This window comes from Numenius arquata, chromosome W (genome assembly GCF_964106895.1).
Source record: "Numenius arquata chromosome W, bNumArq3.hap1.1, whole genome shotgun sequence".
NCBI lineage: Eukaryota > Metazoa > Chordata > Aves > Charadriiformes > Scolopacidae > Numenius > Numenius arquata.
Genome location: NC_133615.1, coordinates 19,006,436 through 19,034,236, shown reverse-complemented (window position 1 = coordinate 19,034,236; position 27,801 = coordinate 19,006,436). Strand labels below are relative to the sequence as shown.

Sequence of the window (27,801 nt, the reverse complement as noted above, 5' to 3'; positions counted from 1 at the left end):
AAAGGGCCTTTTCCCGAGCTTCTCTGAGGCCGGGAGAGGTGAGAGCAGCGGCAGGAAGCTGGCAGCTCGTGCGAGGGTGGCTGATGAGGCAGGGGTGAAGCCTGCAGCAGCGGCCAGCCCTGCCCCCTTTAAAGGCAGCTCCAGGGAGTGTGAGCAACCAGGAGCGCGGCACGGCAGTTTGCATGAGAAGTGTTCGGGAAGCTCAAGAGGGGAGTTCAGGCATGGTCTCTAACCAAAAGACGCAGAAAGCTATGTCTTCTGCCCTTGCCAGAGTAGATGAGACCACGTGGAGAGCAACAGCGGTGAGTACTGTGTTTTTGAAATTGAGCTAGATTGAGACAGAGAGGGGGCTTCCCGGAGACACGGAGAAGCCGAGGGAGAACGGAGAGGCCTGAAACGAGTCGGGAATCTCGTGAGGGAGCCATGAGGCTGACATGGCTGGGGGCGTGCTGGGCGAGCCGTGGCAAATTTAAAAGGGGCTAGCCTACTGAGCGCATGCCGGGCGCGCGTGGTGAGCGCAAGGGGAGGAACATCAGCGTACAAGCTCACGTGCGCAGGGTGCACGGGAAGCAGCCAGCAGTGATTGGTCCCCTCCCGGCGCTACAGAAGAACATGGCCACCGCACAGCCAAAATCCACTGCAAGAAAGAATGTGGGAACTCAGACTGAGCTGCTGTGCAAACACGCAGCTGTGCAGGTCTCCGGCTGCAGTGAATGCATGAGCCTGGCACTGGTACCCGAGGGAGCCAGAGACGCTGCCTGTGTGCAGTGTGATCAAATAAATGATCTGCTCAGGCAGGTGGTCGAACTGAGGGAGGAGGTAGAAAGATTAAGAAGTAACAGAGAACGCGAAAGTGAAATAGATTGGTGGAGCCATACCCTGAGGCAAAGGCAGCGGGTAGAGGCTCTACATGAAGTAGATGATACCCTTCCCTCCTGTCACCAGGCAGAAGGAAGGGACTTAAGGGACAGGGGGGAATGGAGACACGCCCCTCCTTGGAGGGGCAAGCGAAACCCCTCCTGGTCCCCCTCACCTTCCCAGTTGCCCTTGCACAATAGGTATGGGGCTTTGGAAATTGAGGGCCAGGTAAATGAGGATAGAGAGGAAGATCCATCCAGTGAGTCACCCAGGGCTAGTCACTCACCCCCATGCCTTAGGACTTCCTCAATTAAGAAAAAAAGGAAGGTAATTGTGGTGGGTGACTCCCTTCTGAGGGGAACAGAGGGCCCCATTTGTCGACCAGACCCATCCCACAGGGAAGTCAGCTGTCTCCCTGGGGCCAGGATTAAGGATATAAAGAGAAATCTCCCTACCCTGGTTCGGCCCTTGGATTACTACCCATTACTGATATTTCAAGTAGGTGGTGATGAGGTAGCAACCAGAAGTCTAAGGGCAATGAAGAGAGACTTTAGGGCCCTGGGATGGCTGGTTAAGGGATGAGGAGCACAAGTAGTGTTCTCCTCTATCCCACCAGTTGCAGGGATTGACGAGGGGATAAACAGGAAGAGCCAGCAGATTAACTCCTGGCTGGGAGACTGGTGCAACCGGCAGAACTTAGGTTTCTTTGATCACGGGTTGATCTACAGGACACCAGGCCTGCTGGCAACAGATGGGGAAAGCCTAACCAGAAGGGGAAGAAGGATCCTGGGACAAGAGTTAGCAGGGCTCATTGAAAGGGCTTTAAACTAGGTTTGAAGGGGGATGGGGATGAAACTGGGATTACTAAAGTGGAGCCTGGGAACAGCATGCCAATGCTTGTGGGTAAAAGTACTAGCAAGGTCTTGCAGTCCTTTGTCTCAGTGGAGGTGGGGGATGGTGATCCATGCAGTAGTAAAGACATGAGGGGTAGTAATAGGTTGGCAACTACAGAAGGGTCTGAGCACAGTCAGGTGGGAATTAGGTCTTGTCCCCCCAAAAAAGTGGCAGGACAATTAGCCCAGCTAAAGTGCATCGACATGAATGCATGTAGTATGGGCAAAAAAAAAGGAGGAGCTGGAGGCCATTGTACAGCAGGAAAACTATGATATAGTTGCCATCACAGAAACGTGCTGGGAAGACTTGCACAACTGGAGTGCTGCGATCAATGGCTACCAACTTTTCAGAAGGGATAGGCAAGGAAGGAGAGACAGTGGGGTGGCCCTTTATGTTAGGGACAGTTTTGAATGCCTAGAACTTAACAATGTGAATGACAGTGTTGAGTGTTTATGGGTAAGAATCAAGGGGAAGGCCAAGAAGGCAGACATTATGGTGGGAGTTAGTTACAGACCACCCAACCAGGATGTAGAGGTTGATGAAATATTCTATAAGCAGCTGGCAGAGGTCTTGTGATCGCTCACCCTTGTTCTCGTGGGGGACTTCGACTTCCCAGATATCTGCTGGAAATATAACACAGCAGAGAGGGAACAGTCCCGGAGGTTCCTGGAGTGTGTGGAAGACAACTTCCTAACACAGCTGGTGAGAGAGCCAACCAGGGAAAGTGCCCTACTTGACCTGCTGCTTGTTAACAGAGAAGGTCTTGTGGGGGATGTAAAGGTTGGAGGTCATCTTGGGCAGAGTGATCATGAAATCATAGAGTTTTCAGTTCTTGCAGAAGCAAGACAGGGAGCCAGCAGAACTGCCCCCTCGGACTTCCGAAGGGCAGACTCTGGCCTGTTTAGGAGCATGGTTGAGAGTGTCCCTTGGGAGATAGTCCTGAAGGGCAAAGGTGCCCAGGAAGGCTGGTCATACTTCAAGGAGAAACTCTTAAAAGCACAGGAGAGGGCTGTGCAGAGGGAGCTGGCGGATGAAGTTGCCAAGACACTTTCCATTATATTTGAGAAGCCATGGCAGTCTGGTGAAGTTCCCGCTGACTGGAAAAGGGGAAACATAACCCCCATTTTCAAAAAGGGAAAAAAGGAAGACCCAGGGAACTACAGGCCTGCCAGTCTCACCTCTGTGCCTGGAAAGATCATGGAGCAGATCCTCCTGGAATCTCTGCTAAGGCACATGGAAAATAAGGAGGTGATTGGTGACAGCCAACATGGCTTCACCAAGGGCAAATCGTGCCTGACAAATTTGGTGGACTTCTATGATGCTGCTACAGGATTGGTAGACAAGGGCAGAGCAACAGACATCATCTACTTGGATTTATGCAAAGCGTTTGACACTGTCCCACATGACATCCTGGTCTCAAAACTGGAAAGTCATGGATTTGATGGATGGACCACTTGGTGGATAAGGAACTGGCTGGATGGCCGCACTCAAAGGGTTGTGGTCAAGGGCTCAATGTCCAAGTGGCGGCCAGTGATGAGTGGTGTTCCTCAGGGGTCAGTACTGGGACCAGTGCTGTTCAACATCTTTGTCAGAGACATGGACAGTGGGATAGAGTGCACCCTCAACAAGTTTGCTGACGACACCAAGCTGTGTGACGTGGTCGACACGCTGGAGGTAAGGGATGCCATCCAGAGGGACCTGGACAGGCTTGAGAGGTGGGCCTGTGCAAATAGCATGAAGTTCAACCAAGCCAAGTGCGTGGTCCTGCACCTGGGATGTGGCAATCGCAGGCATAGATACAGGTTGGTTGGAGAATGGCTGGACAGCAGCCCTGAGGAGAAGGACTTAAGAGTGCTTGTGGATGAGCTGGCAATGCGCACTAGCAGCCCAGAAAGCCAACTGCATCCTGGGCTGCATCAGAAGAAGTGTGGCCAGCAGGTCAAGGGAGGCACCTCTCTCAAAGGGGGAAGAGGGTTCTTGCACAAATGATTGCGGGGTTGATTGACAGGGCTTTAAACTAGATGTGAAGGGGGAGGGGGGGAATAATATCAGGCTTGTCTGGGACAAGCTGTGGGGTACCACATCAGGGTTAGAGGGACAGGGTGCTAGTAAGGGCCTTCAGCCTGGCTCCCTGACCCATGCTGGTGACACTGCACTGCAGTCAGTCTTATGGAGATGAGCCAGAAGCTCCTGAGGTAGTTGAAGTCAACAGGGAAACACCTGTGAGACACCTCAAGGGGTGTACCCTTAAGAAGGCAGCACAGCCAACAGCCCAGCTGAAGTGCCTCTACACAAATGCACACAGCATGGGCAACAAACAGGAGGAGTTGGAAACTACTGTGCTCCTGGAAAGATATGATATAGTGGCCATCACTGAACCCTGGTGGGATGAATCCTATGACTGGAGTGTGGCTATTGAGGGCTACAAGCTGTTCAGAAGGGACAGGTGAGGAAGGAGGGGTGGAGGTGTTGCCCTCTATGTTAAGGAATGGATAGAGAGTGAGGAGATGTCCCTAAAGCTCTCCCTGGGGTCAGATGAAGAGAGAGTTGAGAGCTTGTGGGTGAGGATTAAGGGGCAGGCCAATATGAGGGACACTGTTGTGGGTGTTTATTACAGGCCACCTGATCAGGATGGGGAAGTTGATGAGGCCTTTTACAGTCAGCTCAAAGTAGCCTTGCAGTCGCAGGCCTTGGTTCTCATGGGGGACTTCAATCACCCTGATATCTGCTGGGAAGGCTATACATCCAGGCATGTACAGTCCAGGAGGTTCCTCCAGTGTACTGATAACTTCTTAACTCAGCTGGTGGAGGAGCCAACGAGGAGAGGTGTACTACATCAGGATAAATGTGACCAGCAGATCGAGGGAGGTTATCCCGCCCCTCTACTCTGCCCTGGTGAGGCCCTGTCTGGAGAATTGTGTCCAGTTCTGGGCTTTTCAGTTCAAGGACAGGGAACTGCTGGAGATGGTACAGCAGAGGACCACAAAGATGATTAGGGGCCTGGAGCATCTCTGTTATGAGGAAAGGCTGAGGGACTTGGGTCTTTTTAGTCTGGAGAAGAGAAGACTGAGGGGGGATCTAATCAGTGCTTATAAATACTTCAAGGGTGGGTGTCTAGAGGATGGGGCCAGTCTTTTTTCAGTGGTGCCTAGGGACAGGATGAGGAAATGGGCACAAACTTGAACATAAGAAGTTCCACCTAAACATGAGGAGGAGCTTCTTTATGTTGAGGGTGGCATAGCACTGGAACAGGCTGCCCAGGGAGGTGGTGGAGTCTCCATCTCTGGAGACATTCAAAACCCGCCTGGACATATTCTTGTGCAGCCTGCTCTAGGTGGACCTGCTTTGGCAGGGGGGTTGGACTGCATAATGAATAATGACAGGATAGCGAATAATGACAGGACCAGGGGAAATGGTCTGAAGTTGCGGCAGGGGAGGTTTAGGTTAGATATTAGGAAGAATTACTTTACTGAGAGAGTGGTCAGGCACTGGAACAGCCTGCCCAGGGAGGTGGTGGAGTCGCCATCCCTGGAGGTATTTACAAAACGTGTAGACATGGCACTTCAGGGCATGCTCTAGTGCCCGAGATTGTTGGTTTGTGTCTGTTTGTGGGTGGGTGTGGTGTGTGGTTGTGGGTGGTTTGGGTTTTTTTTTTTGTTTGGTTGGTTGGGTTTTGTTGGGGTTTTTTTGTGGGTTTTTGTTTTTGTGGTTGGACTCGATCTCAAAGGTCCCTTCCAACCATGAAGATTCTGTGAAAAGTATCAAATAAATGGTGTAAAGACAGGAGATTAGTAGAATGAGCAGAAACGATCTGAACCACTACATTTTGCAGTTAGTGATACTACTGGCTGTAGTTTAGAGCTGTCACAAACATGGAGACAGAAATTGGAGTATATTTGATATCACCCTTCTATAAATAGAAAAGGCCCAAACCACAACAAGAGTAGAGTCTCAGGTAATACCTCTGATTGCATGTCATTGACAAAACAGTTCATGGGATAAAAATGGGTTTGGGTCAGAGGTTTGGGGACATAGTAAAAGAGCAAAGCAAATGTTTATTTTGGTACTTCCATCCATTACTCTGGCAATGCTTTATATTTTTGTACAAACAAACTTTGTACACAGCAAATGAGTATGGAAAAATTCTTGGCTTATACAGTGCTTCTGGCACACAACATAAAAATCTCCACCAAGAATTCATGAAATGTACACACACGTCAGGCTTCTGTGAATGATTTCAAGTTAAAAAGCTAATGATAACTTTGTTTTCAACTACATGAAGTCTAATTTCAGTTTTCATATAATCATTTAGGTGGAAAAGACCCTTAAGATCATTGAGTCTAACCATAAACCTAACACTGCCAAGTCCACTACTAAACCATGTCCCGAAGCACCACATCTACATGTCTTTTAAATACCTCCAGGGATGGTGACTCAACCACTTCCCTGGGCAGGCTGTTTCAACTCTTTCAGTGAAGAAATTTCTCCTAATAGCCAATCTGAACCTCCCCTGGTGCAACTTGAGGCCATTTTCTCTTGTCCTATTGCTTGTTACTTGGGAAAAGAAACCGACCTCCACCTCTTTACAACCTCCTTTCAGGTAGTTGTAGAGAGTGATAAGGTCTCCCCTCAGCCTCCTTTTCTCTAGGCTAAACAATCCCAGTTTCCTCAGCTGCTCCTCATAAGACTTGTTCTCCAGACCCCTCACCAGCTTCGTTGCCCTTCTTTGGACATGCTCCAGCACCTCAATGTCTTTCTTGTAGTGAGGGGCCCAAAAATGAATACAGTACTCAAGATGCGGCCTCACCGGTATCAAGTACAGAGAGACGATCACTTCCCTGGTCCTGCTGGCCACACTATTTCTGATACACACCAGGATGCTATTGGCCTTGGCCACCTGGGCACACTGCTGGCTCATATTCAGCTGGATGTTGACCAACACCCCCAGGTCCTTTTCCACCAGGCAGCTCTTTCCAGCCACACTTCCCCAAGCCTGTAGCACTGCACGGGTTTGTTGTGATCCAAGTGCAGGACCCGGGGAGGGGAGACCTTATCACTCTCTATAATTACAGTATAAAATACATCTCAATATCTGAGTCTATCCAAGTGATACATTGTAAAGAATAAATGTCGTCATCTACCTTTTTGAGTTTGAGGGGAGACAACGTTGACTTTTTTGGAAGTATCGAACCAAAGCTGTAGTTATTTTTTTAGGTCAGTTTTGTGCTGATCGATGTGATACCTTTGCATTATAATATACTTTATAGAGCTTTGTAGAGACTTTTCTGAATGGAATATTCAACCTGAACTTGGGGTATACCAAAATTAATGCATTTATTCTGATAATACAGAATACATCTTACATGTATGTTATTATTGATTAACTATAATATAAATAAATATAAACAAAATGCTGAGAGGTTGAATTTCTTAGTCCTTGTTATTCCACCAACCAACCAATGCCTAGCCAGTCCCTGAGCAGTACCCCCACCCCCCCGCCAACCTCCCCCATAGTTTTATTGCTGAGCATGACGTCGTATGGTATGGAATATTCCTTTGGTCAGTTGAGGTCAGCTGTCCCAGATGTGTCCCCTCCCACCTTCTTGTGCCCTCCCAGCCTACTCACTGGCGGGGCAGTATGAGGAGCAGAAAAGCCTTGACTCTGTGTAAGCACTGCTCAGCGATAATAATACAGGGATGCTTTTGTTAACACTGTTTCCAGCACAAATCCAAAACACAGCCCCATACTAGCTACTATGAAGAAAATTAATTCTATCCCAGCCAAAACCAGCACAGGCAAGTATTACTATGATAAGTAATCTACATTGTTTCTGTTTTTTATTTTGGATTCTTGCAGTTAAAAGTTAAAGTTACTGTAGCTTATATTTTGTATGACACTGTAAAATATCTGCTAAAGTTATGCCTGTAGTAGTTTTTATGCCTGCAGGTTTTTCCATCTATAAATGACCCATGTACTTGAAATGCAACAAGTTATGGTCTGGCTTTTTCTGGTACCTACTGAGCTATTCTTAATCTGTTCACTGTGTATGATCCCACCATATGTAAAGATTCTGGTTTAGTATTCATTTTAACCTGGGAGGGGACAAAAAAAACCTCACCCACCCACTCCCTCCCCAAAAAAAACCAAACCCAACCCAGAATCTTGCTTCTAGACAAAGGATAAAGGAAGAAGAGAGGAACAAAGTATCATGTGGCTATCTTTGTGTAGAATTCTGCTGAAATTTTTAAGGAGGAGGTGATTAAGGGATAGTATTGCTCCATTATGAAATTTCACTTTCCTTTTGAAATCAATAGCTTGCTTTAATTTAGCATCTCCTAAGCTATGTATTCAATAGAAATAGTTTTATGGCATCTAGAGGAAGGATCTACTACAGAAAATGTTTTCAGATCAAAACTTCTTAATAGTATTAATATCAGCATCCTAATCTTATGAATGATAAATGGAACAATTCTGATTACTGAACAAAATGCAGTGGAAAAAGTATCACAGAAAGCAGTTTCATATTTCTGGAAACATTACATGAAACCTGTTTTGAAAGCAGAATATTTCAAGTTCTGCTTCTGAAATGTACAATTAATACAGAAATAGAAGTAGGTAGATAAATATGGATGTAATTATTAAGCATCCAGATCTGAGAAAGGTGGGCAAAAAATCAAGTTAAAACTTAGTTCTAAACTAGGCCTGCCCATGCAGTCCTTTATCTTTTGACAAAAGTAAGCAAAGTTGGATAGCGGTCAGTTTGAAAAGTTAGTGTGCATAGAGGGAGATGCGAGTGTGAAAACGTAACGTGAAAACACAAGTAGTGACAAACATTGTGCCTTTTGTTCTAGCTAAAAATTAAAATAATTCAAAGTACTGGGTTTAGCGATGCAAGTTGCCTTTAGTTTTGATGGCATACACACTTTAGTAAGTGAATCAACATAAAAACTGCTTTTAATCATATCTCTTTCCTCCTGCTCCTCAAGGGAATTTTCTGTTCTCATTCAAAAAGATCAGCTGTCCCACAGGTTGATTAAAATTAACTTTTTTTTGAAACTAAAAATAGCAAAGCAAATAATACTGTCTGGAATTAAATCAAGCAACCTTGATCAAACAATTAACTTGTCCTCTATTAAATCAATATTTGATGATGCTAATACTAGCCCCTGTTTTAATATCTTTATTAGTAGTAATTAGGCTGCTGTCTTTCCCTAGTACTTCTTTTCAAAGCTAGTACTTGGCTGACTTGTAGAAACTGGCCTAGATGATACCTACACTACATGCTCTACACACTGCTGCTTTATAAGGCTGAAGGCTCTCTCTGATGATGTGATTCCATGGAAGTTGAAACCAGTTCAGGTGAGTGTTGCTTTTGGCAAAACAATTTTTGATGATGTAAACTCTATCAAAAGCAGGGAGAAATCCTGCTGTGGCAATATCAGCATATTCTCTTTGGAATTTTTCTCAAGATATTACTTCAGTGGTGCTTTTGTGGCGGCTTCAGTTCACAAAAGGTTCTTATCAACCCAGTACTGTTCTGTCCATCCTCAGCAGCACTTCTAGTAGAACACTTAACTGTGACAAATTAGGAATTAATTTGCTCTGATGTGAGCAAAGAAAGTGACCAAGACAACGTGACCAAGAAGCTCTCTACAAGACCTTTATTCTCTTTTCATTTGTATAATATTCTTTGCTTCTTGGATCTGATCATGTTCTTTTGGCTGTTGAGTTTTCCTTAAACAATCTTATCTAACATAGGCTGATCTAATATAGGCTTGTTCTTGTTTGGGGAAAGATTTTCCTTGGCATGTTCTCAGGTTTGCACTAGCATCTCAATGTTTGTTTGTGTCTTGAATTAGCTAATCAGGAATTACTTCAACATTCTCCAGATCCTGAAAGATGTTTTGGTTCGAATCTAGTATTATATAATCCAACATATACATAATGAACATACATGACAAAGTAGGAGATGTAACAGCAAAATTGCAATAATAGCAAATAATTAAGCCTGATAATAGAATTGTAATGTAAAAATTACTGCAGGACATCAGACTAAACTACCTTAATATTCCCTTTTGACCTTCAAAGTTTCTTGCATTACTCTTGAATCTATGCTTGTTAGCAAAAAGCATCCTGCTCCCAAATATGGGTCCATTATTAGGATTAAAAGACGGATTCTTTCCCTTTGAAAAATAAGGCCATAAAGAAAATTGCTATAATGTAAATTATAGAACTGTTACTTTTGTCTATAACTCCCAAACCAGCATCAAGGTAAATGGAGAAAATACTCTAGGGAACACAAGACTATGAGGCTGTCGCGGATGAAAATATTTGACACAGTTATGATTTAGCAGCGATTCAAAATTTATTAATGATGTAAGGCATACTGAGAGGTTGAATTTTCGCAGCACTTAATCATTAACTGGTTTAGGGGTTTAAAAGGTGAGCAAACAAAATAACTGAACGGCAACTTAGTTATGGATTCAAAGATGGCAAGATTCACACTAACTTACTAGAAGGTATCCCAAATCAATACATACACATATGAGTAAAGGTACAAATCACAAATTAATGCTTAGAGAGATATATATATAAGCAAAGCATATAAGTGCGTGCATGCGCACACACACATATAGGTCTATGGGAATTTCTTAATAGCAGGCAATGCTAGTGAGCCAAAAGGTGCTGCTTTTAGGTCCTACGCATTAACGGATGGACAGAAGAGCATCCACCTCCATAAAGCTAATATATATCTCAAAACATATAGGTGGAGAGATGGATGAGAGAGAGACTAGCCTATAGTTAAAATTTCCTTTTCTCAGATTTAGGGTAAATACTCATGATGCATTGGCGGTCCTCAACGGGTGATAGTTGAGGCTTGAGAAGGGTCTTCTCCTGCCCTGGCCTCAAGGTGTCAGCCTGAGAGGTATCTCAACTCAGGGGAGTTACTGGCCACAGCCCACTGCGATCCAGAAGAGCTCAAAGGGTCTTTACTAGAATCGCTACTTATAGGATCCGAGACAATTGACTTTGGTCAGGTACTTTTCCACTCCGGCCCAACTCGGACGATGGTTACGCAACCCCAGAGCTTGCTAGATCTTGGGGTCCTGGTATCTCCCCCTCTGTGGCCACGATCCATATGGTGTCAGGAGTGATCAATTATAGTTATTATCTTCAAACGGTAGGAGCCATGGGGACTAGGCACACTATTGTGTTCTTGGTCTGTTGCTTTCTACCTTTTCTTTTTTCATGTTAGACCATTATGTTACATTCTGGTCCATTGTGTTGTTCTGCAGCCCAGGTTGGGAGTTTGTGAACCTGAAAGTGGTTTTTCTTTTCATTTACACATGATAACTTTTTTCCAGAATTACTACTAAGAAGAATGTCTGTCATTTTTTTGGTGTTATTTAGTAGTGAATAGGAAAGAGTAAAGGCCACATGACTATAACAGCCAATATAGGTCATTCACAAAACTATCAGAGAACTTTTTTTGAGCTAGAGAGATAGCTTTCTCCTCTGCACTACTGTCTTTATTAGCAGTCATCCAGATCTACAAGGCAGCTTCTTATCTGTTTCTATTATGTATTTGAAATGAAATACCAGTATATAGCTATTTTAGGATATTCTACATGAATAACCCCACACAGAATCTTTTAAAATATTTTAATTGAAATAATTCTTATAAGAATTATTATAAATTATAGCTAAATTCAGCATTTCCTAGATGCAGTTTTTTGCAGTGGTTAAGAGCCTTTTTTTATAAAACTGTGTATTATCTTATAGGGCTGCAGCTTTCAGGTTTTTTTTTTGTTTGTTTTCAGTGGCATAACTTTTTACCATAATAGAACCAGATTAACACAATCACTTGGTTTAATTGCAGACTGGCAAAAGAAAAAGTTATGTACGAAAAAGAAGCAAAACAGCAAGAAGAAAAGATTGAAAAAATGAAAGCTGAAGCATGTGATGATTATGGAATTAAGAAGCAGGTAAACTATCCTAAAACTTGTTTTATAAAATCCTTCTTTGCTCTAATTTAATCAGTCATCCTTAAATAAAAGAATCTCCTGTACCTTTTTTCAGACTCCTGTTATATAAGTACTAGACTAAAATCCTATCAGTTACAGAAGTAATAATATGCATTTGTAGAAACTTCCTTTCCTCCAGAACTGTTAAATTATAAGGAGACTGGATTGTTTAGCATTTGGTGTCAGGATGGCTAGCACTCACTAACAATGAGTGTGGTTTAGAGTCACTATTACAGTATGATTAAATTTTTCTTGGAAGGTTCCCCATAGAAGACAGTTGTTGCAGACAGTTGGTACATGCCCTTTGGAAGGAGGATGTCAACTTTCCTTGTCACTGAGAGAAGGCTTGGGTTTGGGAGATTCATTTATATTCTTTACCTAAGTGTGGCATGTCTGTGTTTAACTGGCCTTTATGTTCTTTTTCAGCTAAATATGTTATCTTTTAACTATGTTTTACCAAGCATTTCCCAGATGTTTTCTCTTAAATCTTCACAGAAACTGAAACTGTAAATTAAAATTATTTTCACTTGTTTCAATAGTCTGGTGACTTTGTGTTATAAAACCTACTGTTCTCCCATCTTTGTTGTCAAACAATGGAAGAATAGGTTAAACAAATCCTAATATAAAAATAAATGAAAACAAGCTAGGAGAAAGCCCATTTAGAACAAACTAAAACAACTTTTTAAATAAGTTCAGATTTCTGTTCATGTGTGCATGTCCTGTCTTGCTTTCATTATGCCATGAGAAAGAAATACAAATAAAGAATTTGTATGAAAATAAAGAGTTGTATTTATAGAGCTAAGCTGTCTTCTGCCTTACTGAGACTCCAAGTTCCTACAGAAATAGTATTTCTGAAGATCTGCTGGTGCTAACAAGAACTAATGAATGCAATTCCCATTTTTAGTGTCTCCCATTCATCAGATTATTTGACTGCACTGTGGTATTTCCACATTGACCTGGCAAGATAACATCAAAGTCAAAAACAGCAGAGGCTGGGAACTTCTGCTGTGAAATGAAATGTTACACACTACTTGAAGGTATTTTCAGAGACGAATGACAAAAGCCTTCAAAGAGAATAGTCTTGATTCATTCAGAAATTGCCCAATCCACTTTGAAAACAATCAGTTCCTCCAATGACATCTTCACATATTGTTCTTTTACATCACTCTGCATTCTGTAAGTTGTTCATATTTTAGGTTATAAAGAACTTGGAGGCTCAGAAAGAATGGGCACACTTTTCATAGGATCAAATTTCTTACACTAAAGAAAATTATATAATACCAGGAGAGCTTGCTCATAAAAACCCAACCATTTTGGACAGAGTTAATGCTTTGAGAAGTTCTTTAGGAAAAATATCTGTAGTTACACATCTTAAGAATTGCTTTTAATTAATAATTCCTAATCGGAATAACTTTATTTAAAAATATGGTTATAGACTTTATTTCACTAATGAAAAATAGCATTTGGGGGATGGGAATGAATTCAATCATTTGAGACTATGAGAATAATTTTAACTTATTTTAGCTGAGGTATCAGCTAAATCAGATATTTATATACAAATCAATCCAGAGTTGAGGGAGGGGTGCTTAAAAGCATTACTTACGTCTTAATGTACTACTATTCTCATTTAGCTTTCTAGTTACAGCTCTGCAGTAGAACATATGGTTTAACAGTACAGAAGTGTCTAAGGAAAAGTTTACTTTAAAATTAATAGTGCCATTCCTAAAGCATAGGTAGACTTTAGGGTGTGTCTGGTCTGTAAGGAGGGATCAATCCCTTTGTAGAACCTTTGTAGTCCCTTTGACTCAATATTTTTCTCCTAACTCCTTATACAATTGGGCACCTTCTGGTTCCTGTGAACCAGAACTAGCTGAGGCAGTGACCAACTAGGGTAGTTGGCAGTTGTTAGATACTAGCCTTCACCTGCACTGTCCAGAAAGACTAATTTAATGAGGAGCATTAACAGCAAGGACAGTTGGACAGTTTGCTCGCAGTGCTGGTATACTCTGAAGAGAATATAACTTGAAGACCCCATATATTACCATTGTCCTGGGTGCATGTTGTATTTGCATTACTTGCTGTGTCTCAACTAATGTACTTCAGCTGAATCCAAGCTGGGTGAGATCTACTTGCGGTAGGTAGTATCCAGGGAAAGAATCGCTAGCATTATGGGGCAGGGAAGCCCTTCCTTTCCCATCACTTACAGCTTATTTAAAAAACAAAAACAAACAAACAAAAAGAGAAACCCCCACACCAACAAACAAAAAACCAAATGAAAACAACAAACAACCTCACCCACAAAAAAACCACCCAAACAAAAAACCCCGCACTCTATCTGTTTTTTGTCTACAAAAGGCAGATGAAAAGTTTAGAATTTAGGGGAACGCTTATAACAATTTATTGGCAGAAAAAAACATAATAAATGATGAGCAGTATTTGGGGGAAAAATACTATGAAATAAAATATTTTAATAAATTTTATATCTCAAAACCACACTATCTTCAACCACAAGACTTTTAGGAAAAAGGGTTGTTAAATATTTTAATAAAATACTAAATTGAAAACAATTTTAATAAAACCTAAAATATTTTATACAAAACAGGTTTGTACAAGTTAGAAAAAAAAAAAGTAGTGAAAGACTTCTGATGTATTCTATCATCAGGTGTAAGTTCTGCATATAGTTTCTGTAGAGAAGACCCCTGACTGGTAGCAGCAAATAATGCAGTTGTACCTCCATGCGGATTTTTTTTGTAGCGAAGCCTTAGTTTCCACACAGTTGTTAATGGATCTCGATATATTTTATCTGTAATAGAAACTTTTCACTGTAGTTGCTTATGAATGCAGACTAATGATAGGAACCAGTAGTTTTCTGTATTTCTGTGGTTGTTGATTTGTCCTGTACATAAATAACATCCTTTCCCATCTCATGTTTTTACCTTGAGGCTTGTGAATGTGGGAAGGGCCTGAGGTATCTACTCCTTATTTCCTCTCAGAGAGATTGTAGATCTACTCTGGAGTTTTTGTTAACTGTCAGTATTTTTACTGATAAATGATAAGTATTTTTTTTTAAATAGTTATCCTACAGTTCCAGTTGATTTCTCCTGTAATGTCATTTCCAGATGAATTAAAAATCCAATGGACTTAACGTAGAATTTAATATCTGCATGCCAAAGAGTACATACAGTCTTGCTAATACAGTTTTTCTCCAAGTATTAGTGAAAACAGCAATATTTCTCTGGCTTTGTTGAGTGGGAGGTAGATTATTTCCTGAAACAGCTAAAAAGAAAAACATTTGGAAACAATTTATATTGTTTTGGAAAATTATCTTTGAAGATGAGAATGAGCTGCTAATCTTGTTACTGGAGGAGTTCTAGCTGAAAGGAACATTGTAATGTTCTGTAACTTTTTCATTTCTAAATGTCTATTTAGCATCAAAGAAATACTCCAGTTAGCTTGCGGTGATGATTGATCAGGATGCAATTGTATGCTATAAGCAGAAGTAGCAGCAAAAGCAGAAGCACAAGCACACTTTATTCACATACACAAAGCTATATATAGAGCTAGTTTCTGAGCTGTTTTGCCAAACAGGGTGAGCACTCTTGTTCTCACGGAATGCGACTGTTTTCAGCCACATCTCTCTACACACACTCCTCCAGGTGGTTTTCCAGCCTGACCTTCACAGACACACACAATGTTTTGTTTTGTTTTTTTTTCCTCTGTCCGGCCAGCTCGAAACAACCTTATTCTTAAAGCAATATAGTCTTATTTCTGATCAAGTTTTGCTTGATCTGCGACATGCTCAGAAGGGCTCCAAAATCAGTCTTGATCGATCTTCCAGATGTTCTGCACGGCCCCAACATTAGCTCATGTATTGGTTCTGGCTGAGATGGAGCTAACTTTCCCCACAGCAGCCCTCATAGTGCTGTGCTGTGTATTGGTAGCTAGAACGGTGTTGATAACACACCAGTGTTTTGGCTACTGCTGAGCAGTGCTTGCACAGCATCAAGGCTCTCTCTCCAACGTTTTCCCCCTCACCAGTAGTCTGGGGATGGGTAAGATCCTGGGAGGGGACGTAGCCAGGACAGTTGACCCAAACTGACCAAAGGGATATTCCATACCGTATGATGTCTGCTCAGCAATAAAAGCTAAGAGAAAGGAGGAGGGGAATTTGTTATTATGACACTTGTCTTCTGGAGCAACTGCTACGCGTACTGAAGCCCTGCTTCCTGGGAAGTGGCTGGACATTGCCTGCTGATGGGAAGTAGAGAATAAATCTTTTGTTTTCCTTTGCTTCCATGTGCAGCCTTTGCTTTTGCCTTTATCTTGACCCATGAGTTTTTTCCATCTTATCCCCCCTTCCATCCTGCTGAGGAGGGGGAGTGATAGAGAGGCTTGGTGGGCACCTGGCATCCAGCCAAGGTCAATTCACCACAGCTCAATTGGGTTTTTAAGTTTTTAACTCTTTCCACCCCCCACCCTATCGGTTCAAACAAAGTTTCAATCTTCTCACCAAATACAGTAAGATTAGATGAAACATACAGTTTTGCTGCAGTCTGATTATTTTCATAAATTGTTTTTTTTTCATAAGAATATATGATTTTTGTTTAATAATCTGAACTCTGTAGCTCTAGCTACTTAGGTACAGAAGCAGTGGAAATGCTAATGAAGGGTCTAATGCTCCCCCTTATGTATTTGGACAGTATCCTTAACAAGCACAATTTGTTTTCTTAAAAGCTAGCAACTTGTAATTCTCTGTACTAAATACAGAACAATATTCCTAACATACAGGTGATATTAAAAATGCTTTCAAACTTTGGTTTTATTGCCTAATGTGCTTTCTGAAAGAAACCAAATGATGAAAAATCATTACTGTGATCTTCCTTTTTCCCTTCTGTTTTCTAGAGGCTGTTTTCTTTTTATCTAGGCAAGTGTAAATACGTTTTGGGTTCCAGATTTTATACTGAAGATTAAAGGAACTTGTGCAATATTTGGAATAAGTTAGTATGGCAACATTCCGATGGTAGAAAAGACTTGCCACCAATGACATGATTCATTTCTTCTGTAGTTGGGCTCACTTTGTCTCTGCTCTAGAGGGAGGAAAAAAAAATCTGGACTTAACTTTTTGGCCTTCTGTCTATCTAGAGAACTTCCCATGTCTGTTCTGCTTCCAATTTTAGCACAAATATTTCCCCAGGTATTTTGCCTCCACAAAACAGATGGGGGATTCCTCCCAAACCTTCAAGCTTATTCTAAAATATCTCCTAACCAGCCTGCTACCTTTTAGCAAAGCATGCATTCAGAATCTATATGATATCTTAACAAGCAAACAAAAAACAACAACAAAACCCAACCTTCTAAACCTCTCCCCCCAGGCTTAACCTCGGCAGAGAGAAAATTTGGTTATTTTTTCTATCAAGGTTGAGCCATTTTTCTTGGGAAAGCAAGTCTGTCTTTTGTCAGTGTTTTCTTGATGCTACTCCCAAAGAAAACTCTTCATTCAGATGTTTACCACCTCTCGCCTGTTTACAGGATGAGGCTTTATATTTGCATCAGCATGGATCTGTTCAGGTAGAATTTTGAGTTGCTGGGAAGAAATGTGCTGCCTGTTGATTAAATGACAACTTTCTGTAATGGATAATTCCATTATCATCCTCTAATTTTAAAGGAGCAGTATCCGTGCTTTATGATACAGAGTATTTAATTAAAAACTTTTTCAGTGGAGGACATGGAGTTTTACTTCTGTCCTCTGAACAGTATCTCCATTTTTTAGCTTCAATTCATGTGGTGTTCTCCCTCCACCCCCCGCTGCTGGCAATGAAGAAAACCTTATAGTTCTATGTGAAAATAAAACAAGTTGGTTCAACAGAATTAGAACTAATAAAACTTGGTTTCCTATAGTTTTTGAGTGTGTTTGGGGTTTTTTTCCCCTCTATATTCCCCTTAATGCTGTATCTCCTGCCTTCCCTATACCCAGCTTTCTCCTACATCGCCTATGCTGTCCTATTCCCTGTGCCCCCTTGCCACCATCCTGGCCCAGCACCTTGTGCCTTTATATTCCCTGATTACCAGTGAGGTGAGAAATAATACCATGCTGTGGATTTAAGTTACAAATATGTTGATTAGCCAACCAGTAGCCTTAGCATCACTGTTTACTTTGTGCTACGGTCTTTTCCTTAGTAGGATTATTAGTTTTGGAACCACTGGTGTTCATGATACTTAGAGATGTCCTTTTTTTCTTTTGGATCTCTGTCCTTCCATCAGATATGGCTGTAACTGATCAATGGATTCCAAGTGTTTTACAAACTTTCTGATTAAAAGCAGTTCAAACAAGTAGCACTTTTGTTAGCAAACTGAATTATTTGCATGCTTTTTCTTTTCTTCCCTACTGTCTTTGAGTAGATCCATACTGTTATGCTTATCTATATTTAGTTGTGCAATAAGGGGCAAGTGATTATGAGGCAGTATTTAAAAGCATGAATATATATTAATGTGTGTGTATATAATTCACATATGTATGAGTCATTCACATTTCTAATTTTTCTTAGCCTATCTTTTGTGTTTAGAACACCAGTCCTGTCATACAAAACAATATTGTCACCATACCCTGTGACCCAGTAGTTTATTAGGTTGTCCTTCTTAAGATCAAGGAATGACAGAGCGTCCTATGGAGGTTTTCTTGTTGTTTTCAAATTAATTGTGGGTCTGCACACCTCTAAATCTCTTGTTAAGTTGTGGGTCAGCTGAAAAAAAACCCCAAACACACAAAAAACCCACCAAACTCTGCTTCCGTCTTTTTGAAGCTGATAAAACTGTTGTTCCTATTATACAATGCATGTCAGGCTGAGCAAAATTGCTTCCTGTTGCAGAATATTTGGTATCAACACTCATAAGCAGTAATATTTATTTGTATTCTTAAAGTATCAATAATTTGTTTTAGTACAAGTGCTTGGGTTAGCCAAAAAACAGAGAATCTGCCTCATCTGAGCAGCTCTGATATGCCTAGAGAAGTTGGAATACTGGCTTTGAACTTTTATTGTGGAACCTGCTAAAATCAAAGTTGCCTATGTTTAAAGCCTCAGGCATTACCTCCTCAGCTCTTTCTCATAGAGTTATGTTTGGCCTTTGAGCTTACTTTGAATGTGTAAAAATAGTTGTCTGATTTTTGTTATGGTGCCCTTCCACTTAAGCAACTGGTAGGTGGATTTGTGTGTTTGCATCTATTTGGCTTTCCTCTTCCCAGTTCTGCTTTATCTGTCACTGCAATCTGGAATTTATGGAAAACAGATTGAAGGCTACTGATAGTGCATTATGCACACTAGTTCCTTGACATCTGAACCAATTTTAAAAAATCCACATCATGTTTAGTAAATAGGCTATATAAACCCCAACAGTTAGAGAGCTCCATCACATCTGAACAGACTACTTTCTTTTGAAATATACCAGACATCTGCTCCCTTAATAGAAATACTTTCAATCCTGAAGGACAACTGACCAGAAACCTGGCTCTTGAAGAGATTTGTTTAACTGGATTTTTCAGTACACTTAAAGTAATAGGGACATCATCCTCACTAGTCACAGTAGCTCTTCTGGTCCTATGTGCGCTTATTGACAACAAAGTCAATTTGCTTCTCTCTATACATACTTTTGTGCTTTATTGCTTTTGTCTTAACACTTTTAGATGCACTTCAGGTACTCCAGTTTAATACTTCTATTTGGCATTGTAATTCACAGAAACCTTGTGGATATTTATGGTTCTTTGCAAAGTTAGATCAGTTTCATGTAATAACATCCTCTGTGACCTACTTATAATTTAAACTCCTTAGAATTTAGTCAGAAAATTTCTAGAATGTGTTGGGGGAGGGGAGAGGGCTGCTGTTTAAGTTTTGCTAGAATTTGGAGAGCAAACACTTCTTAAAAATTCCAGTCCTAAAGCTTATCTAATTATTTGAGCTTCTGACTTTGCTTTATTATATACATTTGTAACAGTAAACGGTCCATCTTGGAAAAAAAGTGTTTTATGTAGAAGTTATCAAAGTTCGCAGTAATCAACTAATAAACTTGGTTCCACAAAATTCCTGTTTCAATCTCCAACTGTTTGCACCTACTGTTACAGGATTTATCTTCCTTCTGGGTTTTGTTTATTATTACATAACTGCAGGCAAATGTAAATAAACTCAGGTACCCCTTTGGATCTCAGTCAAATTCTGTTTTGGTTAAGGTAGTTTTGTTCTTTTCTTACAGCAGCCAGGATGACAACTTATATGCCTTCCCAGGTTGCTTATTGAGTGGCATATATCAAATAAGTTACTACTTTCCATATCATCCACCAGATTTACAATGCACAACTATTTAGCAACATCAGCCAAAGGAAGTCATTATTGGATATTCTCACACCTGTAGGTTTGTTGTAGTACATAAAACAGAAGGCATCCTCTCATGGCATACCTCATTCTATAGAGGTTACAAACCTTTCTTTATTCACTGCTGAAAGTTTAACATGCAGACTGACTAGTCTTATTTTTATAGTCCAATGCTGAATGCTTAAAAGAAAGCAATAATACTGATGAGAACTAGAACTTGGAGGTGCTTAACTTTTTTTAAAAATTTGTCAACCATCTTTGCTTCATCAAAAGTAGGCAAGTTTTGCCCTAGATTCTCTGGAAAAAAAAAATTAGAAAAAGTTTTTAAACCCTTTCTCTCAAAAATGGCTTGAACAAAGAACTTAAGCATATGATATTTAAGAATGATGATAATGTTGTACTACAAAAGGCCTTCCTGTATGCATAAATACATTCTTAGCCATATATTATCTTCCCTTTTGTGATGACAGTGTTCCCGCATTAATACTGAAAGAATACAACATAGGAATGACAGAATGAAATAAGCCATTTAAAGCAAAAGCCTTCTGTTGCAGGTTATCCTGAATGCAGAAGAGGTTTCATACTGTGGTGGGGAGAAAAAAAGACTTCACTGAGAGGTTCAAATTAACAATTTATTTGGACTTCACTCACAGGCCAAATACTCCACTATTGCAGCTTACCTTTTGTACTCCGAAACCGGTTTGGCTGGGTGCTCCCATTCATTCCACCTGATGACCTAAGTCACAGTTCCACCACAGATATGTTATCATTGGCCAATGTGTCTGTATAATTTTTGTCTGAGTGTTTAAGTAGAGCCAGGTATTCCCCAGTTTCCAGGTGGACCCTTTGTCACAGGCAGAGTGATTAACTTCACTCGTAAGAGAGAAGTAGTGAAATATTTATTAAGGTGAAACAGTGATTTTAGTAAAATCAGTAGTAAATGCAACAGTGTTTTACGAGATTCGATGGCAAGGTACACTCGATTATTTACTGCACAGAGGACAGGGTCAGACAAGCTGTCAGGGAGACCCTCCTGTTGAGTCACGAGGTTCAGAAAGGACCCCCTTGCTTTCTAAACTCCTTCTCAGAGAGGAGTCTAGGTGCGGCTGGATCCAATCCTAGTCCCAGACTTGGTCAACAGTTTATGTCTAAAGGATTATATATGCACAATCAACCCTTTATATTACTTACCTTAGATGTCAAAGTTTAGCATGCTATTAGTCACTTACCGAGAATCTGTTGCAGCAAGGAATCTCTCAACCTCGAGGAGTAGAACCTTAAGCAAGCATTCTCACAAAAGGGGAGATCCTGGCATGCAGCCTGCTGCCATACAGGAGAGCTCAAAGGGCTCTTGGGCTGTTCACTATTTATAAAATAAGATAATTGACCTATAGTCATATTCTCATGGGAACAAAATATCTAGGTCCCCACTCCAAACAGTGTTATGGCTGCGTTGTCAGCCTTCCCCCAAAGTCCAGGTGCAACTTATCGCAACTGATGTTGTGGTGGCCATGGCCAGAGCAGGAGCCGGTGAGGGGGAAGAAGAAGAGGGGGAAGAACAGGGAGAGCACACCACCACACCCTTACCTGAGAGATTTTAGAATAGTTCTTTTAACAGAAGTAACAGCAATGCTTATTAGAGTAATGCAAATTATGATAACAATCAATGTTTGCAACAAGTTAGTAATCCATCCAGTAAATACCCATCCTATTTTAGCGAAAATATTTCCCAACCAAGTGTCCTTTATTTAGTCCTGCATCTCATGTGTCGCTTCAGCTATCTTCTTCATCTTCTGGAGGTTTTCCAGAAGAGGTAGTGACACATTAGGAATTGTGACACAGCATTCTTCTTGTTTGTGGTTTGCCTTTAGGTATCCACACACCCCTTGTTCTTTGAATAGTATCATATGTAGCACAAGTCGGTTTTGAAGTGCAACTTTCAAGAATTTTTGCACTTAAGTATTGAGCAATTCAAAATTGTCATTAGTAAGGTCTGCTAAAGTTTGCACTTGTGCAGTTAAATTGGACAACATAATTCTAGTTCTAAGGTGACCTATTCCAAATCCAAATCCAATGCCCCAACAGCAGGGCACGTGAAATCCAGGAAGTTCTTGGAATGCGTTAATGATAATTTTCTTCTTCAAATGATCGAGGAGCCAACGAGGAGAGGAGCCGTGCTGGACCTTGTCCTTACCAACAAGGAGGGACTGGTGGGGGAAGTCAAGTTCAAGGATAGCCTCGGCTGCAGTAACCACGAAATAGCAGAATTCAAGATTCATAGGAAAGCGAGGAGGGTGTGCAGCAAGCTCACTACCCTGAACTTCAGAAGAGCAGACTTTGGTCTCCTGAGAGATCTGATTGGAAGGGTAGCGTGGGAAAAAAAACTGGAGGGGAGAGGGGCCCAAGGAAGCTGGCTGGTATTCAAGGATTGCCTCCTCCAAGCTCAGGAGAGGTGCATCCCAGCAAAAAAGCAGTCAGGTGTGAGAAACACCGGCTCACACTTAAAATTTTAAAGAGGACGAAGTCACTGGAGCAAAGGTTTATTGTACGAAGCAGCGCTGAATCGGGTGCATCTCAAAGTAGAGGCACACCCATCTTTAGTTTTTTAGATATTTTATACCTTTCTTTCCCGGCCGCCTGAATACCTGTCTCTCTTCTCATTGGCTGAGAAGTTGGAGCTCACATTCTTCCCGACCGCCTAAAGACACAAACCTTTAATTAACAATACATTGTTTCACAGTTTCTGCTAATATCTACTGTCTAATGTTAGTAGTTCTGCTAATATCTACTGTCTAATGTTAGTAGTTACAAACATCCTGGTGGTCATCTTCTTGATCTAGTGTCCATATCCTTCTTTTCTTCAGTCACCCCCCAGGTGGCCTTTATCCACTTATCACCTTCCACCGTCCTTTGTTCGCTTATCAGTCTACCATCAATTCGGTTCTCTTTACCTAAATGGCTTCTTGTAAACCAGAGTCTCTGGGCCATTCCAGGGTACTTGTAAGGATTAGTTAGATGCTATAACCGAGCACACAAATAGAAATATACCAAGTAGCTGAAGCAAAATTCAGCTCATTTCTCACAATCCACCCCCTTTTTATTTATTACATTTTTGCTGAAGCTTATTATCTTCTTCCCATTTATTCAACAATAACTGTAATCTGTCATTTTGTTCTTCTTTTCGGTGATCTCTTTTTCTTAAGACCATTATCCTCTGCGATGTAGCACCTTGATTCACAGCATCCACATTCGATAGACTGGTCACTTGCATTCCTTCTACCACTCTAGAAATTAATCCCACTGCACAAGGAATAAAACAAGGTATGAACAGCAGTCCAGCAAGAGCACATAATAGAATGAAGCCTACCTTCTTCCACCAAGATATTCCAAAAAAATCATTCCACCAGTTGACATCCATCATAGATTTCCACCTTTGCACTGGGACGTGTGCTAGTTTTCTGATGTTTGCTGCTATATCTCTTACAGCTTGTCCGTTGTCATCAATATGAAGACAACACTCTGATGTGTTAAATTTGCCACATACCCCCCCCTCTTCTGCTAATAGGTAGTCTAGTGCCAGTCTATTTTGGTATATGGCAGTTCGCATCTGTGTTTGTTGGACTGCTATTAAGTCTAAGGCTGAGCTATCTCATTGGTAATTATTTCAAGCACTGCTTGCAACCTAATTATTCTATTGAGCATATAAACAGGTGTTCGATATCCCCAGCTACCATCTTGTGCCCATGTTGCTGGTCCATATGTTTCTATTATGCGTTGTGGGGGCCATTCATCCTGCCCCCAATTCTGAGTTCCTCCCATTTCGATCGTTGTTCGTTTCTTTCTCCTCAATTCATCATATAGCCGGACCCCCAGCCCAGCTGCCTGTGTATTAGACAGCAAGAAAAAGAAAGGCATTACATATCCAACATAACAGACTCCTGACCAGTTTGGAGGTAATCTTCGGTAAGCATGTTTCCCACAAATCCAATAATGGCCCTCTAAGGCCCAAGCCCCGTTGGCAAAGGGACCGTCCCATGTTTCATCATCTTGTGGTGTTTCATAGTATAGCGGATCTTCTGTGCCCCATGGTCCTCCTGAGGCGTTTAAATCCCCATTGGAGTCACAATAGTCACATTCAAAGGCCTCTGCATCCGGATGCCATTTACAGTTACATCCTCCCTCTCTTATCGTTCGGTTTGTAGCTGACCAGAACTTTGTGAAATATGTTCTGGTCCCATTTGAATTTTGCCAAGCCCATTGATAGACTCTTATTACATGATTTTTGCTGGTAGTATTGTCCCGCTGACAAGCCAGGAACAGAGAATCTTTAAAACCCCCCTTTTTGCCAATCTCTCTTGCCGCTGCCCTGCAACCAGCATGCCAAGGTTCATGGAAGGAACATCTTACCCAGGTGCCATCTCTAAGCTTAATGTGTGTTTGGTTCCATCTTCCTTGGTACCTCCGGCAATTATAAGGAATACACAGTGAGTCATAACAATCCATTCCTGGTGATAATGTCCACTCACGTTCACTTTTCCCTAAATATTTCCCTCCCGATCTGGTTCTGTTCAGGCAATAATTCCCTTTTCCTGGGTACAATATTTTCCATGCAGCTCCCCCTTCTGCCCAGACCTTTGTTCCATGGCGTACTGTACTTAAGCTACTCACCAGCCACTTAGGCTGCACAGGCCGGGCTACCCATGGCCATTCTTCAGATCCCCTCGGGCTTCCACATACCCAACAATTACTCAAATTAAAGCTTTTTGCTATTTCATTCCCTAATGTTACAAATTGGTTATCTTCCATTTGACTGTAACACAGAGGGATGGTCACAAGGTTCATTAGTATGGTAGCATAAAACCTGCCAAGGTCTGGCACAGCCTTCCCTCCCATCTCTCAACGCCTACTGGATTGCAGCCAGCAGCGGAGACCGCTCACAGAAGAGGAGTGAAGAGACTGACCCAGTCTTGCCCTTGGCTTTAGTTTTTAGAACCTTTGCTGGTAACCTCCCCAGGTATTACACTTTTATTTCATTACTCTCGATTTTACCAATTCTGTCTTTTAAGAGTCAATTTCAGTGGATCACTTCCCTGGGTTACTGTCCACTCTCCAGGAGGTGGGGCTATTGGTCCTTTTACCCGTGTAGCATGTGTCCACCCCTTTTCCTTAGTTCGCACAGCTGCTTCTGTTGTCAGGAGTACCAGGAAAGGTCCTTCCCACGCTGGAGTCAGAGTATCCTCTTGCCAGGACTTCACTAGTACCCAGTCTCCAGGCTGTATCTGGTGTAGTTTGAAATCCAGTGGAGCCGTCTGAGGCAGCAATCCACGCTGTCTCAAATCTGTAAGAGATTGGGCTAACCCCCACAGGTAATTTTTAAGAACGACATCATTAATTTCAGGAATTGGCACACCTTCTTCCCTTCCCAGATATGGAAGTCCGAATAGCATTTCATAGGGAGATACTCCTAAATCCTTCCTTGGAGCAGTCCTAATTCTCAACAGGGCTAGGGGCAGGCATTTGGTCCAGGGCAACTTAGTCTCTATTACCAGCTTGGTGATATGTGTTTTGAGAGTTGCATTCATCCTCTCAACTCTACCAGAGCTTTGAGGATGCCAGGGAGTGTGGAAGTCCCATTGAATTCCCAGAGCTGTGCATACCAGCTGCAATACCCTAGCAGTGAAATGGGTTCCCCTATCAGAATCTACCCTTTCTATTATTCCTCCCATCCGGGAGAACCCATTTCCCTTCCTGGGTTTTTACACCAGTATCCAAGGAGGCCCAAAAACTTTCTTATTTCTTTCTTACTCCTTGGAATTGGAGTTGTTACAATACCAGAAATTCGTTCTGGGTTTATTCTCCTTTTCCCTTCGCTGATCACGTGCCCGAGGTACCTCACCTCCTTTTTTTACAAACTGCAACTTAGTTTCTGAGACTCGGAGCCCTTTTTCTCCCAAGTAGTTAAGTAATTTGATGGTTGCAGATCGAACCTCCATCTCCTCTTCCCCCGATATTAGTAAATCATCTACATACTGAAGCAGCTTGATCCCTGGGGAAAACGAAATTTCCTCAAGTATTTGTTCCAACACTTGCCCAAAAAGGTTGGGTGATTCCGTAAACCCCTGTGGTAACATGGTCCAGCGGAATTGCTGCCTCCTCCCTGTTACCGGGTCCTCCCCTTCAAAGGCAAACATGTCCCGACTTTCCACCGCCAAGGGACAGGTCCAAAAAGCATCTTTAAGGTCTACTACACTGAACCACTTGTGTTCATGAGGTATTTTGCTTAGCAATGTATAAGGATTGGGTACTACCGGGTGACGTGTCTGAACAATTTTATTCAGCTCCCTTAAATCTTGCACTAATCTCCAACTCCCATCCGACTTTCTGACAGGTAAAATAGGTGTATTATAAGGAGACATGCAGGGCTCTAAGAGACCATCTTTCAACAATCCCTCAATTACAGGTTGGAGCCCCTTCCTCCCTTCTAGAGATATAGGATATTGTTTTACACGCACAGGCTGACTTTCTTTAATTCCACTTTGAGGGGGGGGTATGTCCAGTCCTCCCCGGTTTCCCTCCGCCACCCAGACTATTGGATTAATCACTTTTTCATCCTCTGTGGTCAACTTATAAAGCTGCACCATCATCCTATCATCTTTTGGAACTATTCCGATCCCTAACAATATCTGTAAATCCCTCCCCAATAAGTTCGCTCCTACTTCAGGTATCACTACTAAGTCCATTTTTACTTCTCGGTTATTCCCTTGTATAGTTACTTGCTCTACAATAGGGACTGAAAACCCTTCCCCTTTTATCCCAACCACGTTCGTCGTAAGTTCCCCAATTTCATATCCCTGTGGGATTTTGGTTATACTTGTTCTTTCTGCTCCTGTGTCCACTAGGAATACATATTCCTCCTTCTGGGGTCTTAATTTTAAATTTATCAAGGGCTCAATGTGATGGTTCGACCCCAGAAGGTAGAGCCCCTGACACCCCTATTCTAAAGAATAATCATCCCGCTCCATTACTCGAAACACTCCGTTTTCCTTCTGCCTCATCGGACAATCCCTCTTAAAGTGCCCCTCTCTCCCACAATGAAAACACCTTCTAGGACCTACTTGCCACCCATGAGGGTTCCCCCTCCCAGCCGGTTGAACCTTATATTCTCTGCGCTCACGCTGTGGCCCGCGGCTGGGACCTCTGCCACGTTCACACCACCTCTCTCTCTCTCTCTCTCTCTCCCTCTCTCAGGCTGCCGCCCCGTTACTTGTTCCACTGCTGCCACCATCAACTTAGCTTTAGCTTTCTGCTTCCCATCATCTCTCCTGACATACACTTTCTGAGCCTCTCGCAACAATTCATTCAAGCTCCGATCATGCCAGTCTTCCAGTTTCTCTAACTTCTTCTTTATATCAGGCCACGCCTTAGTGACAAAATTAACCTTCAACAACTCTCGCCCCACATCATTCTCGGGATCTATTCTTGAGTATTGTTGTATATTTCTCCTTAACCTTTCCAGCCAATCTGTAGGAGATTCATCTTTTTGTTGCGTGCTTTCAAAGGCTTTGTCAAAATTCTGTCCTTTTGGGACTGCCTCTTTTATTCCCCTGATTACTAATCTTCTGTAATCAGACATATTATTCCTCCCCTCCGCATTATTCTGATC

At 41.9% G+C, this 27,801-nt stretch overlaps 1 protein-coding gene across 2 annotated transcripts in view; it reads left to right on the top strand.

Annotated features, from left to right (window-relative positions):
• The window catches only part of LOC141476658 (tubulin-specific chaperone A-like), an 81,927-nt gene that overhangs the window by 39,368 nt on the left and 14,758 nt on the right, over positions 1–27,801 (top strand). The window contains exons 2-3 of one of the 2 annotated variants that reach the window (XM_074165454.1): positions 11,634–11,739; positions 12,038–12,574. In XM_074165454.1, the coding sequence (XP_074021555.1) occupies positions 11,634–11,739; positions 12,038–12,160 (229 nt within the window). In that variant the 3' untranslated portion in view covers positions 12,161–12,574. Of the gene's footprint in view, positions 1–11,633; positions 11,740–12,037; positions 12,575–27,801 lie in introns of those variants that run through there. The other variant, XM_074165453.1, reaches the window with a different exon arrangement.